General features: G+C 33.6%; 1 protein-coding gene across 10 annotated transcripts in view; it reads right to left on the bottom strand.

Annotated features, from left to right (window-relative positions):
* ATP6V1A (ATPase H+ transporting V1 subunit A) overlaps positions 1 to 14,083 on the bottom strand; it is a 52,435-nt gene that overhangs the window by 8,249 nt on the left and 30,103 nt on the right. For all 10 annotated transcript variants that reach the window (XM_025051293.1, XM_025051307.1, XM_025051308.1 and 7 more), the window contains 7 exons: positions 12,355 to 12,517; positions 11,711 to 11,819; positions 7,493 to 7,615; positions 7,283 to 7,397; positions 6,687 to 6,750; positions 5,168 to 5,371; positions 128 to 222 (listed from right to left, as the gene is read on the bottom strand). In XM_025051293.1, coding sequence (XP_024907061.1) covers positions 128 to 222; positions 5,168 to 5,371; positions 6,687 to 6,750; positions 7,283 to 7,397; positions 7,493 to 7,615; positions 11,711 to 11,819; positions 12,355 to 12,517 — 873 coding nt within the window. The remainder of the gene's footprint in view (positions 1 to 127; positions 223 to 5,167; positions 5,372 to 6,686; positions 6,751 to 7,282; positions 7,398 to 7,492; positions 7,616 to 11,710; positions 11,820 to 12,354; positions 12,518 to 14,083) is intronic.

Below are 14,083 nucleotides of genomic sequence, written 5' to 3'. Positions count from 1 at the left end.
GAACAAAAATAACATCTTTTTATTATGTTGTTGGTTTTTAAGTTGTTTCCTAATGCATAATAAATTTGCAATGAATAAAAAAACGCGACAGAAAATCCTCAAATAAAAAATGGAAGGAAAGGTTCACCTGTCATAAGGAGTATATCCATTTTGTTGTAGGAAATCATCTTTGATAAGTTTGGCTACCTCCAGAGTGATTTTATCTGTTTCTGCTAGAGAAGCCTAGAAGAAAAAATATATGTAATTTTAGAAATCTACTTCCATAATGTGGGACAAGGTTAAAATCAATGAGCAAGAAGAAACTATATAATCATATGCCATCACTTATTATTAATAAATTCACTTCATAACTGTTTTTTGATGGTTTTTTTTATTGTGGTAAAAAAACAACTAAAATTTATCATCTTAACCACTTTTAAGTGTAGTTCAGTAATGTACACTATATTCACATTGTTCTAAAAAGGTGATTTTCATAACTTCTTCTTGCATATCTGAAACTCTATACCCATTAAACAACAATTCTCTTTTTCCTCCTCCCCGCAGCCTCTGGTGACCACCATTCTACTTTCTTGTTTCTATAAATTTCACTACTTTAGATACCTTATATAACTGGAATCATATGGTATTTGTTTTTTTGTGACAAATATTTGTGGAAGAAGGGAATATATGCAAGTTCAATGACAGAAAGTAACTTCACAGGGCGATCTGATCATAGATTCTTAACTGAACAGGTCATGGTGGGTAGTCACGCCCCAGGCATATAACTTCTTTAATAAAAGGTTTAAGCAAGCCCTGTCCATTGTTTTGGTGCACCTAGGTTAACACACTTTTGAAATGATAGTATTAATCCTTTTTTAGACCCCTCCAAGGCTAACTACCCTCAAGGGAGCACACAACCATGTTAACTATCCTATATCTCTCACCCTCAAGTAATCTTCCTTTCTTTCCTTAAAGGTATAAAAGAAAGGGATAAAAGAAACAGCAAAATTGTCCTTCTCTAAAGCATTTGAGATCTTGCTTCCCAGCACTGTCATCAGCTTGCCTCAAATAATATCTTATAAAAATTCTCTACAGGTTTGGGCGTCTCTTATGTCGACACACTTCACTTAATGAAATGTCCTCAAGGTTCATCCACGTTGTAACATGTATTTGAATTTTCCTTCCTTTTTATGGCTGAAGAATATTCCACTGTTTTTTCTTTGTGTGTGTGTGTGTGTGTGTGTCATGTTTTGTTTATCCAGTCACTGGTTGAAGAGCATTTGGGTTGCTTTAACCTCTTAACTATTGCGAATTAAGTGCAGGCAGGAACAAGTATGTACAAAAAATGTTCTTTTTTGGCAATACTTTCTTTTTCATATATTAGCTTGCTATCTTAATTATCGGAATTCTCAGTTTTAAGTTTCACAAAAATCTATACTGCCCACAAAGTTAATTTTTTAGATTTAATATTACATGGTATTTAGAACAATGTAAATGCAAAGTAAGCATGTACTTAACTACATCTGAGTGCTATTTTATTGGTATTGCTGTCACAGTTTCACTCTTTAAATATCACTACCTCAAAAGCTTTAACTTTTGCAATCACTCTATCAGCCCAACAAGTAAAGATCTGTTGAGATTTGTGGGAACGTGACAGGCCCAGTGAGTTAACTGCAGTCTTGTGTTATCTAAGTGCATTGAGCTCCTTAGGAGTTAAGATCAGGTCTTTGGTGGTTTCTTTTCTTCTTCCTTTTTAACCCCTTTTATCCCTAACCCCTATGTGACCACACGTAAATAGTAAAATGTTTTCTGTTTATCCTTTCATTTGCATAAATTCATGTAAAATTTGATTTTTATTTTATATTAGCATTTAAAGTTATGTAGAGCAGTCTTACTTGTGTTTTTGGCACTTTGTTTTTAAGATCTATCCTTGTTGCTGTGTGTCACATAGACTGCTGCTTCCAGCTCTTGCATAGTTTGTTTTCCATGGTATTTAACTTCCCTGTTTTTACCTTTCATTTTCACTCCCTGTAAAGGGCACTTAACGATTTCCTCTAACTCCCTGCCAGTACAAACACATCCATTTAAGGACCTGTATGAGAATTTCTTTTGAAATATATATCAACAAGCAGAACAGTTAGGTCACAAGATATACAAGCAAGTACCGTCAGACTGCTCTCTACAAAGCCAACACCAGATGACACTCCCACCAAGAGTACACCAGTTCCTCTATCTCCATAACACTTGGCACTATCCAGCTTTCTCATATTTGCTGTTCTAACCAGTGTAACATGATATCTCACTGCTGTTCGAGCTTTTCTCCAGAGGCGTGTTAATCTTTTGTGTCTTCTCTTCCATAATCTCTCTACTCTTTCCTTTGCCCATATTTCTGTTGCAGTTCTGGTCTTCTTGTTAACTTCCAGTTCTTTGTACATTTTAAACATTATTAGTCCGTCAATTTTAGATGTTGTAAGCTCCCTCTCTCAGTCAGTCACTTGTTTGCTAGCTTTATCCATGGTGTGTCTTTTTTAAACAAAAAATCCTTACTTTTTATGAAATCAAAACAAATTTTTGTTTTATTGTTTCTGCATATGGGAGTTTATTTAAGAAGTTTTTCAACCCTAGATCACAAAGATATTCTCTTAAGATCTGTTTTCTATTAACTTGAAAGTCTTATCTTTCAAACTTAAATTGCTAATCTATCTGGACTCTAACTTTGGATGTAGAATTAGGAAGTGATTCTTATTTATTTATTTACTTACTTACTTCATATAAAAAAGAAACACTTTATTTCACTGATAAGATTAACCATGAGCCAATGATAACTTAAAGATCTATAGATAGGCTAGAGTGTCATTTAAAGAAACTTGTTTAGGACCAGGGAAACTATTCTCCAAATAATAAACAGTTTTCCCTCATTATTGAAACAATCTAGCCATCTCTCACTTGAATTGTGGTGCCATCTTTATGTCCATATATACATGAATGTGTCTGTATTCTGTTTCACTGATCTACTTGTCTGTTATTTCACCAATACCATATTATAGTTTTATATTTATATCCCATAGAGGAAAAGCTCCCTCTTTACTATTCTTTTTTTAAGGTTGTGAATCTTTATGATAACAAATAAATTTTGGAACGATTACTGCTTTGCTCAGAAGATTCAATGGGAAATTTGATTGACATGACATCGAATTTATAGATTAAAGAGAAGTTGTATCTTTCTAGTAAGTCCATCCAGGAACATGGACTGTTTCTCTTTGTTTTCTTATCTTGCTTCATTTACTAGTTTTAAAATGTTTCCTATTGAAGAAATATGTATTTTTGGTTAATTCTTATATTCTAGTTTCTGTTGCTGCTGTGGACATCTTATTTTCAGTTTTGTTTTCTAATTTATTGCAAATAGAAAGTCAATTTTTTTAATGTTTATCTTGACTCTAAAACCCTCACCAAACTCTTGTTAGTTCTAATTGTTTCTCTGTTAATTGTTATTTTTCTAGTTACATGAGCATATTTATCTATAAACAATGACATTTTAATCTTTGTTTACAGCTTTTATTTTTTCTTTTCTAACATTATTGATTAGGATCTCTGGTATTTTATTAAACACAAGTAATAATAGTAGGTATTCTTGTCTTAATCTTGATTTTTAAACAGAATGCACTGAAAATATTTTCATTCAAATGTTTTCCCAAGGTTTTAGTATGTTACTTTTAACAAATTAAGGATGTTCTCTTCAATTCCATGTTTGCTAAGAGATTTCTAAAGATCATAAATAATGAACTTCAAATATTTATTCAGTATTTCTTCATTGGTTGAGTTGTCCTTTTTTCATTTCATTAATTATATTGGTGACTTACAACAGTAGATTTTCTGGGTTGAATCATTTTGTATTTTTGAGATAAACTTTATTTCCTCATAATATATCAGGTTGTTATTTTTAGTGCCCTGCTGGATCTAGTAAGCTTAATTTAAAATTTAATACCTACATTCATAAACAAAATGAGCCTGTAATTTTTTCTTATATTGCCTTTGTCTGGTTTTGAATGTCTTCTGTTTCTTGTTCATCTTATAGGGTTACAGTACTCATTTATAAATGAGTCTTTAACACATGCTAGCTATCTACTAATATTACCCTTTTTTGGAAAAAATTGGGAAGTGACTTTACAAGGTATAAAAAAAGAGAACTAGATAGCAAATTCTCAGAGTCCTGACTAGCACTGCACACTATCTGAGAAGTCATTCAATTATAGAATTTAATTTGGCCAAATTTAATCACACTATCTTCCTTTGAAACATCAAGACATAGACATGTAAGTCCACTTGTTTAAGGTCACATAGCTAATTATTAGAGGAACTACAACCAAATCCAATCCTTCTTAACACTAGTGCTCCTGAAAAAATGTATGTTAATAGATCCTAACTCTACCATCTCTAATTTGGTTGGTGACAGGTATATTCTATTTCAAGAAATAAAAGTAAATCAAATGTTTCTTTCTCATCTAATGAAACCAGGACCACGCTTAGTACTATAAATAATTGAAAAGAATATAAAGGCCCTAACAATTTAGTTATTTCTTTTAACTGACCAATCTTAAGTGAAAACCCCTCCCCTTGAATCTGGGCAAGCTCTGTGGTGGATTCTTTGATTAAAACAATAAGACAGAAGTCATATTATACTCATTTGGGGGCCCAGGTTTAAGAAGCTGGTGGTTTCCACTTCCTTTCTTTTTTTAGTACTCACTTTGAGAGCCCTGAACTGCCATGTGAACATATCATATAGAGAGAGAAATGCCCAGCCAATCCTTAGCTGTTCTAGCCATTCCATCCCAGGCATTAGACACATGAGGGAAGGAATTTTCAGATGACTTCAGCTTCGGCCACTGTATAACTGTAATTGCATGTGGATCACCAAATAAGAATGCCAAACTGAGCCCATCAACCCCAAACCATGAACAATAAAACCTTGTTTAAGCCAGTAAGTGTCAGTCAGAGTAGTTTGTTACTTAGCAATAGAAAATCAAAATAATCATTGTTCTACCTTCCATAATAAAAGTAGGTCCCTCAAATATCTTCTGGATAAAGGAATAATCTAAAATTCTATTAGTTTAAAAATATTTTGTTAGGCGGATTTTGCATATCCAAGTGTAACTCACAGATCTGTCCTCCATGGGATTTTATGACTCACCTTTCCCACAAGCTGCACAATTTCTGCCAGGTCTTCCTCTTCCTGCAGAATCTCCTTAGCCTTGGTCCTCAGAGGAACAAATTCTGTGAAGTGTTTGTCATAGTACTCATCCAAGGCACGCATATACTTGCTGTAGCTGATTAGCCAATTAACAGAGGGGAAATGCTTACGTTGGGCTAGTTTCTTATCTAAGCCCCAGAATACCTGATTTCAAAACAAAAGAAATTTGTCTTAAAAAATAAGAAGTTTTAAAAAAGTACTGATGTATATTTGTTCTAAATATGCAATTTTTGGTCAAATTATATATCTTTTTAGTATATACCAAGTATAACTGAAATAGAATAAAACTTACAATTAAAAAATACATTCCTTTCAAGTTTCAGGATGGGTAGTATCTATAATCAAATGCAAAATTTACTTGAATTTCCTTAATAGTGTGTCAAATCAGATAGCAGAAAGAAAAACTGACTGTTTTGAAGTTTATTATGGTACCATATAAACAAATGAACCAGAAAATGCCTAGTAAGATACAATAGACTGTACTTTGATTAAAAACCACTAAATGTTCTGATTAAATTCAATTCTCCATCATGAAATGACAACCCAATAAGATCTAACAAGTTATTTTTCTGAGGCCAAACGTTCACATATATTTTATGCATCCCTAACTTTGCTCCCCCTTTACTTGCAATTTACAACTCGAAATTTTAGCAAAGGTCAAAGACCTTGAGAGCTGTAAATTTAGCCTCTGCCATTTCTTTTAATATGATACTGATGAAAACACAAGAAATATTCTATTTTATCCCATATGAATAATACATATACTTATGAACATATCAACTTTTTTTTTTTTTACTACAGCCCTATTTGCATGCTTCTTTTATTTGGGTTTCTTTTAATGGCCAAGTTAGCTAGCTTCCACTAAAATTCAAGCTTTGTCACTGAGAAGCAGGTGCCTGGACAGACACTATATTTTCCAGCTTGGCTTTCACTGTGCTTGGCTAACAGAATGGGTGGAGCAACCACTTTTGAGCCGAAGGTTCAGAAAGTGGGTGTGCCTTCTCCAGTTTCCTCATGTGACAGCCAGACGCAGAAGACTACTAGGATAGGAGATAGTAGAGCCACAAAATGGAAGAAGCCCTGGTCTCTGAATTACTACTGACTGGAAAAGAGCTGCCTTCTGATAGGATCATCTGCCTTGGACTACACCACGAGGAGAAAAAAACTTCTGAGTTTTGCCATTATGCAGATACATTCTCTACCTAGGGTTTGGATGTATTTTCCATTTATAGATTTTTTTATTGTAAACCATAGGAAAAGAGCTAACAAAGAACAGACAGCATTAAAGGTTCTCAGTGATAAGACTGCTCTGAAAATACTAAAACAGACTTTACCATTGCCTACTCTTTATAGTGAGTAAATTAAATACTTCATGATGATTTGCAGAACATCAGAATAGCCCATGCGGGAGGGGAGGTGGTGGTGAGTTGGGCAGTTGACTACACTAGAAAAGATATACCTGAACAATACCAAGAGTAGCAGATGTAACTGGGTCAGAAAAATCACCACCAGGTGGAGAAACTCTAAATTTAAAAGAAAAAAGTCATTAGAAATGCTTATGAAAAATAACTTGTATCTAAAAGTCAATTTTGATATAAACAACTTTTTATTATAAATAACTTTAGAAACGACCTTTGAAAGAAAATCTTACATAAAAACTTAACTAGAAACCAGTATTAAATTGCAAATAAGAATGATAACTATCAAATACTTTCTATAAGAGAAATGAGACAGATTGTTTATTATAACCAGTTTCATTATTCTAATCAAATAGATGAAGCTCAGATATCTGCACATTTTTTTATCATGAAATAATCTTACCTTAATGTGTCTATAATTTTGTAAGTTATTCCTAGTATATTGTGACTTAAATGTAATAAATCAGTCAAGTCACATTTATAGAAGAAAACATGTAGATATGACCTAAGAGCTCCTTGGGTGACTCTGGAGTGCAAACTTGATTAAGAATCGCTGCCCTCAAAGGGGGCTAAATATTTTCTCTTTAAAATAAATGGCCCTTTTTTCCTTTAAAAAGTAAACGGTTTAGGTGCTTACGCTCCTACAATGCTGACACTCCCTTCTCTTTCAGGATTTCCAAGACATTTCACCCTGCCTGCTCGCTCATAGAAAGAGGCCAGACGGGCACCAAGATATGCAGGATATCCACTATCTGAAAAATGAAAAGAAATTTACAAAGAGAGATTCTAGGGCAGCCCCCCAAATCCTATCAGTTTTGCTTACATAATGAGTAATTCAAAGACTTACCTGCAGGCATTTCAGCTAAGCGACCAGAGATTTCTCTCAGGGCCTCAGCCCATCTAGAGGTTGAGTCAGCCATCATACTAACATTATAGCCCATGTCACGGAAATATTCTGACAGTGTAATTCCTAAATTGGGAAAAATATTACAAGTTATAATCATACAAGGTATAATTCTGACTTTTTACCCTTAGGAAAATTTTAAAGCAGTATGTACATGAAATAGACTGCTAGCTGTTCACCAAAATCAGTTCTTCAGTTGGCACATAGTTGAATTATATTTTCTATTCTCCTTTGCATTTAGGTGTGGCTGTGTAACTGACCTCCAGCCAATGGAATATAATTCAAAGTAATACGTCCCATCGCCAGGCAAGCCACAAACCCTTCCATTCTTTCTTTCTTTCTTCTAGCTTACTGAGAGGGAGAGAGCTCCCAGGAAATCTGGAAGGCATGTGCTGAAATGAAAGATCTCTTTTCAGCCTGGGTCCCAGCCCAGAATGACAGAGTAAAGATTACCCTAAGCCCCTGAAATAAACATCTATTATATTGAGCAATTATACTGGGATTTATTTGTGGTCACAGCCTACTCTACCTTAATATAATACACATTTTAAAAAGCAGGAAAGGCTTTTTCCTCCTATTCTTTTTCCTATTAATATAATTAAGTCTGAAATTAAATTCCAATATAGTGTTTTTTCTATGTTTCATATACATACATACCAAAATACCATTAACTAATTAGCTTATTTGGTTATTTTTCAAAAGTAACATGTTATTAACATGAGTAATATCTTAAATTATCCAGATCATTCTGCTATGCAGATTAGATCCTGTCTTGTAAAGTCACATATAGTAAACTACTTAGAAGAACCTAATATACAGAAAGAAGTCCTGGGTTCTAGTTTCTATTCTGTCATTAACCTTAGCGAAGTAACTTCATTTTCCAATGTGGTTTTCTAATCTGTTAAAACGGAAAAACTTCTGCTATCTACCTGTACACATCAGATTAAATGATACATATAAATATCCTCTGGAAAGTACAAAGAACTATGCTACTCTAAGACATTAGAAATGTATGGTTGTTGCTAGATTATAAGAGTCCCAAAATCTATGGCCCTAATTCCTTTATTTTACCAGTAAAAAAAAAAAAACAGAGGCTTATATTAAGTAAAACAAAATAGTGGCTGGAAAATTCATCACTTAACTATTTATCATAGTACATCTTTCAGAATAAAAAATATTGATTTCTGAGGCTTCCAGAAAAGGGTATGAACAAAGTCTTTAAAAATATATTACCTATCATTATTAAGGCTTTAAAAACACAATAATTCTTATATATTTCAACCTGATAATAAAATCAGATCCTCTCTTACACAAGCACGGCTATGTTTCAAGTTTCTATGATGACATTCACTAATACTTGTGTGTATATATTAGAAAAACTTGGTAGAAGAGACAGATACACTGAGTAAACCTCAAAGAAGTTTCACAGACCTCTTTCATAAGATCTAAAGGTATCAGTGCCTTACCAGGGGAAAAAAATAAAACCTCAGACAAAATCAAAAGATGAGCAAACTGGGAAAACGTGCAACTTGGGACAGATAAAAGACTAATTTCAAAGAGCTTTTATAAATCAGAATGAAAAACAACTACTATTCAAAGGAAAACAGAGAGAAGGTAGTTTTCAAGTGATTAATATGCACAGGAAAGATAATAGCTCACTGTTAAGAACAGACTACATAGGCACTTAATAAAGCAGGAATATTAATATATTAATTGTCAAATCTAGGTACTGGGTACATGAGTGTTCACTGTAACATTCCTTCAACTTTTGTATGTTTGATAACTATCATAAAAAGTGCTGAAAAAACTAGCATTAGTGAAGATGTGAAAAAAAGAACTCTCACTGTTATTCCTTTTGAAGGGCTATCATAATCTAAAATCTGTATTAATAGTTGTATTTTTAGCAATTTTGCTTCTAAGAACTTACAAAAATGTACAGAGAAATGTACACACAAAACATGCAAAGAAACAGTGTAAAAAATATGCACAAGAATGTTTTAGTAATGCAAAGTTTGTGACATCAAAAAAAAAAAAACTACCAATAATCTATGGGTCCACTAAAAGGAAGCTGGTTAAATAGATGCTCACATATCCATACAAAGTGATACTGTATAGCCATTTAAAAGAAGTAGGTAGACTTTCTGTCTTAAAATAGTAGATGAACATGTCACTTTCTTCTTCTTGTCATCAAAGTAACCACCAAACAAGAAGAACAAGAAATACTGAAACACAAACTCTATCATCAAAAATTAGGGTCATATTTAGCTCTACAACAAAATAATGAGCAAAGCCACCTAAATGAGGTAAAAATCAAACAATGGTGTGGGAATGCACCAAGACTTCACCTGAGGCTACATGAACATCTCATATTAAGCTTCTGCAAACTAGGAGATACCTCCTCAGGGGCAAAACCAAGGATCGTTTATTTGGGACACTGCAAAAGGAGTATAGGGCTAGTGCTAGAAGTTCCTTGGACCCAGTATGGCATCAAGGAGAAGCAGGGAGATTGGGACAAATAAAATGCAGGTAGCAAACTCCTCTTTTTCAGTAAGTAAAAAGTTGGCGAGGCAGGGTGGAAGACAAAGAAATCATTGTAAGTGGCCTTGCAGCTGCAAATTTTTATTGGCATGAAATAGGAACAGAGTAAAAAAGGAAAAGAGTAAAATAACTTACACAATTCCATGCCATAACAAACTTCGCAGATTATCATGAGGAATTCCTGCTACCCTGGACCATAGTAACAGTCACCCCCACCCATCTCCTGGAAAGAGTAGTAACAGTAATAATAAACACCAATATAAGAACCAAAAAAAAGAAAAAAAAAAAAAACCAAGAAAGTAGAAGAGTAGACTATAATGGTGGTCAAACAATCTGCCAAGGAACAGATGAAAACTATGACCACAATTAATTAATAAAAGAAAATCCTACCACATAATGCATCCTACCAAAGTAAAACCTCAAGGAACATATGGTAAGATCAGAAAAGATGTTTCATGAGCCAGCAGAATTCAACAAAGAGCTGGAAGAAATTGAAGGTTTTATTAGAAGCAACACAAAAAAATAAACACCATTATCTTGTGAACATATGGACAAAAGGCTAAATAAAAAAGATTAGAGAGAAAATGATAAATATGAAAACAGATAAAGGAGATTCAGTATGTCTAGCTTGAAGAAGATAACCATAATGGAAGAGGAAAAGTTTCAGAAACAATTCTCAAAAATTTTCCAAAATAAAAGCATACTCATAGATTGAAAGGGTATACTGTCGCAGGAAAAAATCATCAAAACTACCAATACTGTAATACATCCTAATAAAGTTATGAGCTTCCAAAGTCAAAAAGAAATCCCTTGGGGCAAAAAGAAAAATCACCTATTAAAGGGAAAAAAGCAGATCAGCATCAGATCTCTCATCAGCATTCAATGCCAGAATAAGATGCAAGGAAAGAAATATGATCCAAAAATTTTATACTCAGCCAAACTATTGTTAAAATTTAAAGGCAGTAGAAAAAAAATCAAACCAATAAAAAAACAAGAATTCAAGGAATATAGTTTCCATAAGACTTTCTTGAAGAAACTTCCAAAAATTTTAGACAATCACAAAACAAATGGAGAAATTGTAGCCAAAGGACTGCCAGTGAGCGCTGATTTCATTTTACTATAGGTCTAAGACTAAAACAAATACTGAGTTTATGGTTATGGATCAGAATGTATTATAAGTCCTAGAAATATAGAAATAAAAGTACTAAAAGCTGGGATAAAAGTGAGAGCACAATGGAAGGTAATATATAAACATAATGATATTCTTATCTTTCATATCCAGCAGCCAAAATATACTAATTCAAAGCTGATAATTCAGGTTATAGAGATACAGGTATATTCAGAGATAGGTCAATGGTAAAAATTATAAGGGGAAAAAAACACAGTAGTCGAAGATATTCATTTTATAGTCATTAAAAAGATTGGGGCAACTCTATAAATATCTTATACTGATATATTCTCAAGATATAATAAGTAAAATATTTTTTAAAAACAAAGGATATGGTTGTAGGTATGGAGGTATTTTAGAATTAAAGAAAAGTTCTTAGGAAAAGAAAAAGTTTGGTGCTAGTTTTCAGCTTAAGAACAGATGTTAACTGCTTTTATTCCAATTCATATACTCACCAGTATAAATGGAGGCTTCTCTGGCAGCCACAGGCATGTTGGAGGTATTGGCTACCAAAGCTGTCCTCTTCATAATTGACTCTACCTTACCATCAACTTCCATAGTGAGCTAGAGACAAACAATCTATTAGTGATCATCTAATTTCTGAATAGAACATTTGTCTCTTTTTTTTTCCACTTGTAAGTATATATTTAATCTCTCTTCTAATCAGTGTTCCCAAGGTAATATTCTCCATCCCTCCAATCTCTTCTCTCTGTCCCACTGTGCTGTAACAAAGATAGCCATTATCTCCATTTCATAAGTGATCTCCATTATTTTTTGGAAAAAGCAACATTACTACAGTAACTAGTAGATTGTATAAAACCTATCTCAAGTTCACACCTATTGACTATTTTATCTTTCTACCAAAAACTGAAAACCAGCAGACTACAAAAAGAAATTTTCAAGTGTCTGACCAAAAAATTCAAATTCCTTTCCTTGAATATACAAATTGAATTGCAAATATAATTAGAAAATTCTTTAAAAGATCTTTGACAAATGAGAGCATTGCTCCAGATCCAACACAAAGCTTTATTAATTGCCAATGAAAGTTGAATAGTGGTATTTTCTGTAGAATGTTATTTGAAGCTTTGTAAATACAGACCTCTGGGAAATCACGAAGGACTTCAGACATCTCATTTCCTCTTTCACCACATCCTACATAGATGATTACATCACTATTGGAATACTTGGATAGAGACTGTGATATCACCGTCTTTCCACATCCAAAAGCCCCAGGGATTGCAGTAGTTCCTCCCTGTACACATCTAAAGAAAGAAAACAAATGTGAATTACTTTACTTGCTAATAACTAAAAAGTAGGTAAGTTACACAGAAATATAAGTTAAAGAAAGCACTCTGAAATATTTTCATCTGTATCTATACATAAACTTACAAATATAGATATACAGATACAGATATATAATTGCTCCCCTCGTTTGTACCTATACTAGTGTTATGTTCTTTATAATTAATCATTTCTAGCACCTTTAATAGCTGAAAAGTCAAAGTATATTCCAAGAGGTACCTTAGGAAAAGAGATGCAAAAATAACGAGAAACAAAATAGTACTGATATTCCGAATGCTTATCTAAATTAGTTAATGAAAGGATAATGTAGGAATTAAAGGTAAAGTAAAAATATAAATGACTTTTAAAAGTTATCTCCTGAGGCAAAAAATAAGACCTTAAATTCACATCTTACTATAAAGGGTAATGAACAAAGACTTTGGGTAAGGTGTTAAGGCAATATCCTTATATCCACCCAACAACTATTCACAAAGTATTTCCTGGGTACTTTCCCCTGGGGGGGAAAAATGTGCTTGGAGATGTGGAAAGACAACAGTAAATAAGATAACCATGTTTCTGTACTCACAGAGCTCACATTCCAGTTGGGTAAACTGCAGTCAGTTGGTGATTACAGTACTACTTAGCAGCCACTTTCAAACTTTCCCTAAAAAGTGGCAGTGGAGTGTAAAATAATCTTAATGGCAGAGGAAAGTGAATGTTGTGGTATGTCTGTGTGGGGTGAGAGGGTCTGGGCAGGAGAAAAGAAATGTAACACAAAGGGAAATTTCTTTGTAATATTGTGTTTTATCATAAAAATTCACTGAAGTATTGCATCCCTAATAACAGATTTTTCAATATAAAACTAATATGTATTAAAATCTTTTCTTCTCCAAACCTTTCAGTGACTCTGATAAATTCAGAAGGCATGTCCATTCATCCTATGGCTTTGTGTATCTCTTCAAATCACTATTAACCTGGAGAGGGGAGGTGGGACTAGGTATGCACCAGTTTGGAAGTTTAACAGGTCAGTATGAAAAGTACTATCATAGAAAGCATCCAAGGTATTGGAGTACACAGGAAGGAATGCAAGTCTGACACTGGAATGGAGTGGGGTTAGGAAATTCTTCCTGAAAGAAGCTTAGACCTAAAAGGAAATAGAAATTAGCAGATAAAGGGAAATAACATTCCAAGCAGAGGAGACAGCATGGCTAGAGGTCCAGGGGCAAGGGGGAGCATTGCTTGAGAAATTAACAATCCTTCAGTATGCCTGAAAGATAGTGAGTGTATAAGGAAGTAGTTGGGTAGTCAAGTGGCAAGGGCCAGATATGGGTGGCTTTGTAAGGAGTTAAGGAGTGTGTATTTGTTTTAACAGCAATGAAGAGCACTTAAGGGTTTCAAGCAATACAGGGCAGAATCAGATATGCGTTTTAGATGAATCACTATGTATAATGAACAATCATTTAGAAAGAAGGCAAGACTGGATATAGGAAGTCTGATTAAATGTGATTATTGCAGGAATTAGAGTAAGATTAGGGTTTGGAGCAGGA

This window comes from Pteropus alecto, unplaced genomic scaffold (genome assembly GCF_000325575.1).
Source record: "Pteropus alecto unplaced genomic scaffold, ASM32557v1 scaffold270, whole genome shotgun sequence".
Classification (NCBI taxonomy): Eukaryota; Metazoa; Chordata; class Mammalia; order Chiroptera; family Pteropodidae; genus Pteropus; species Pteropus alecto.
This window is presented reverse-complemented; position numbering and strand designations above follow the sequence as displayed.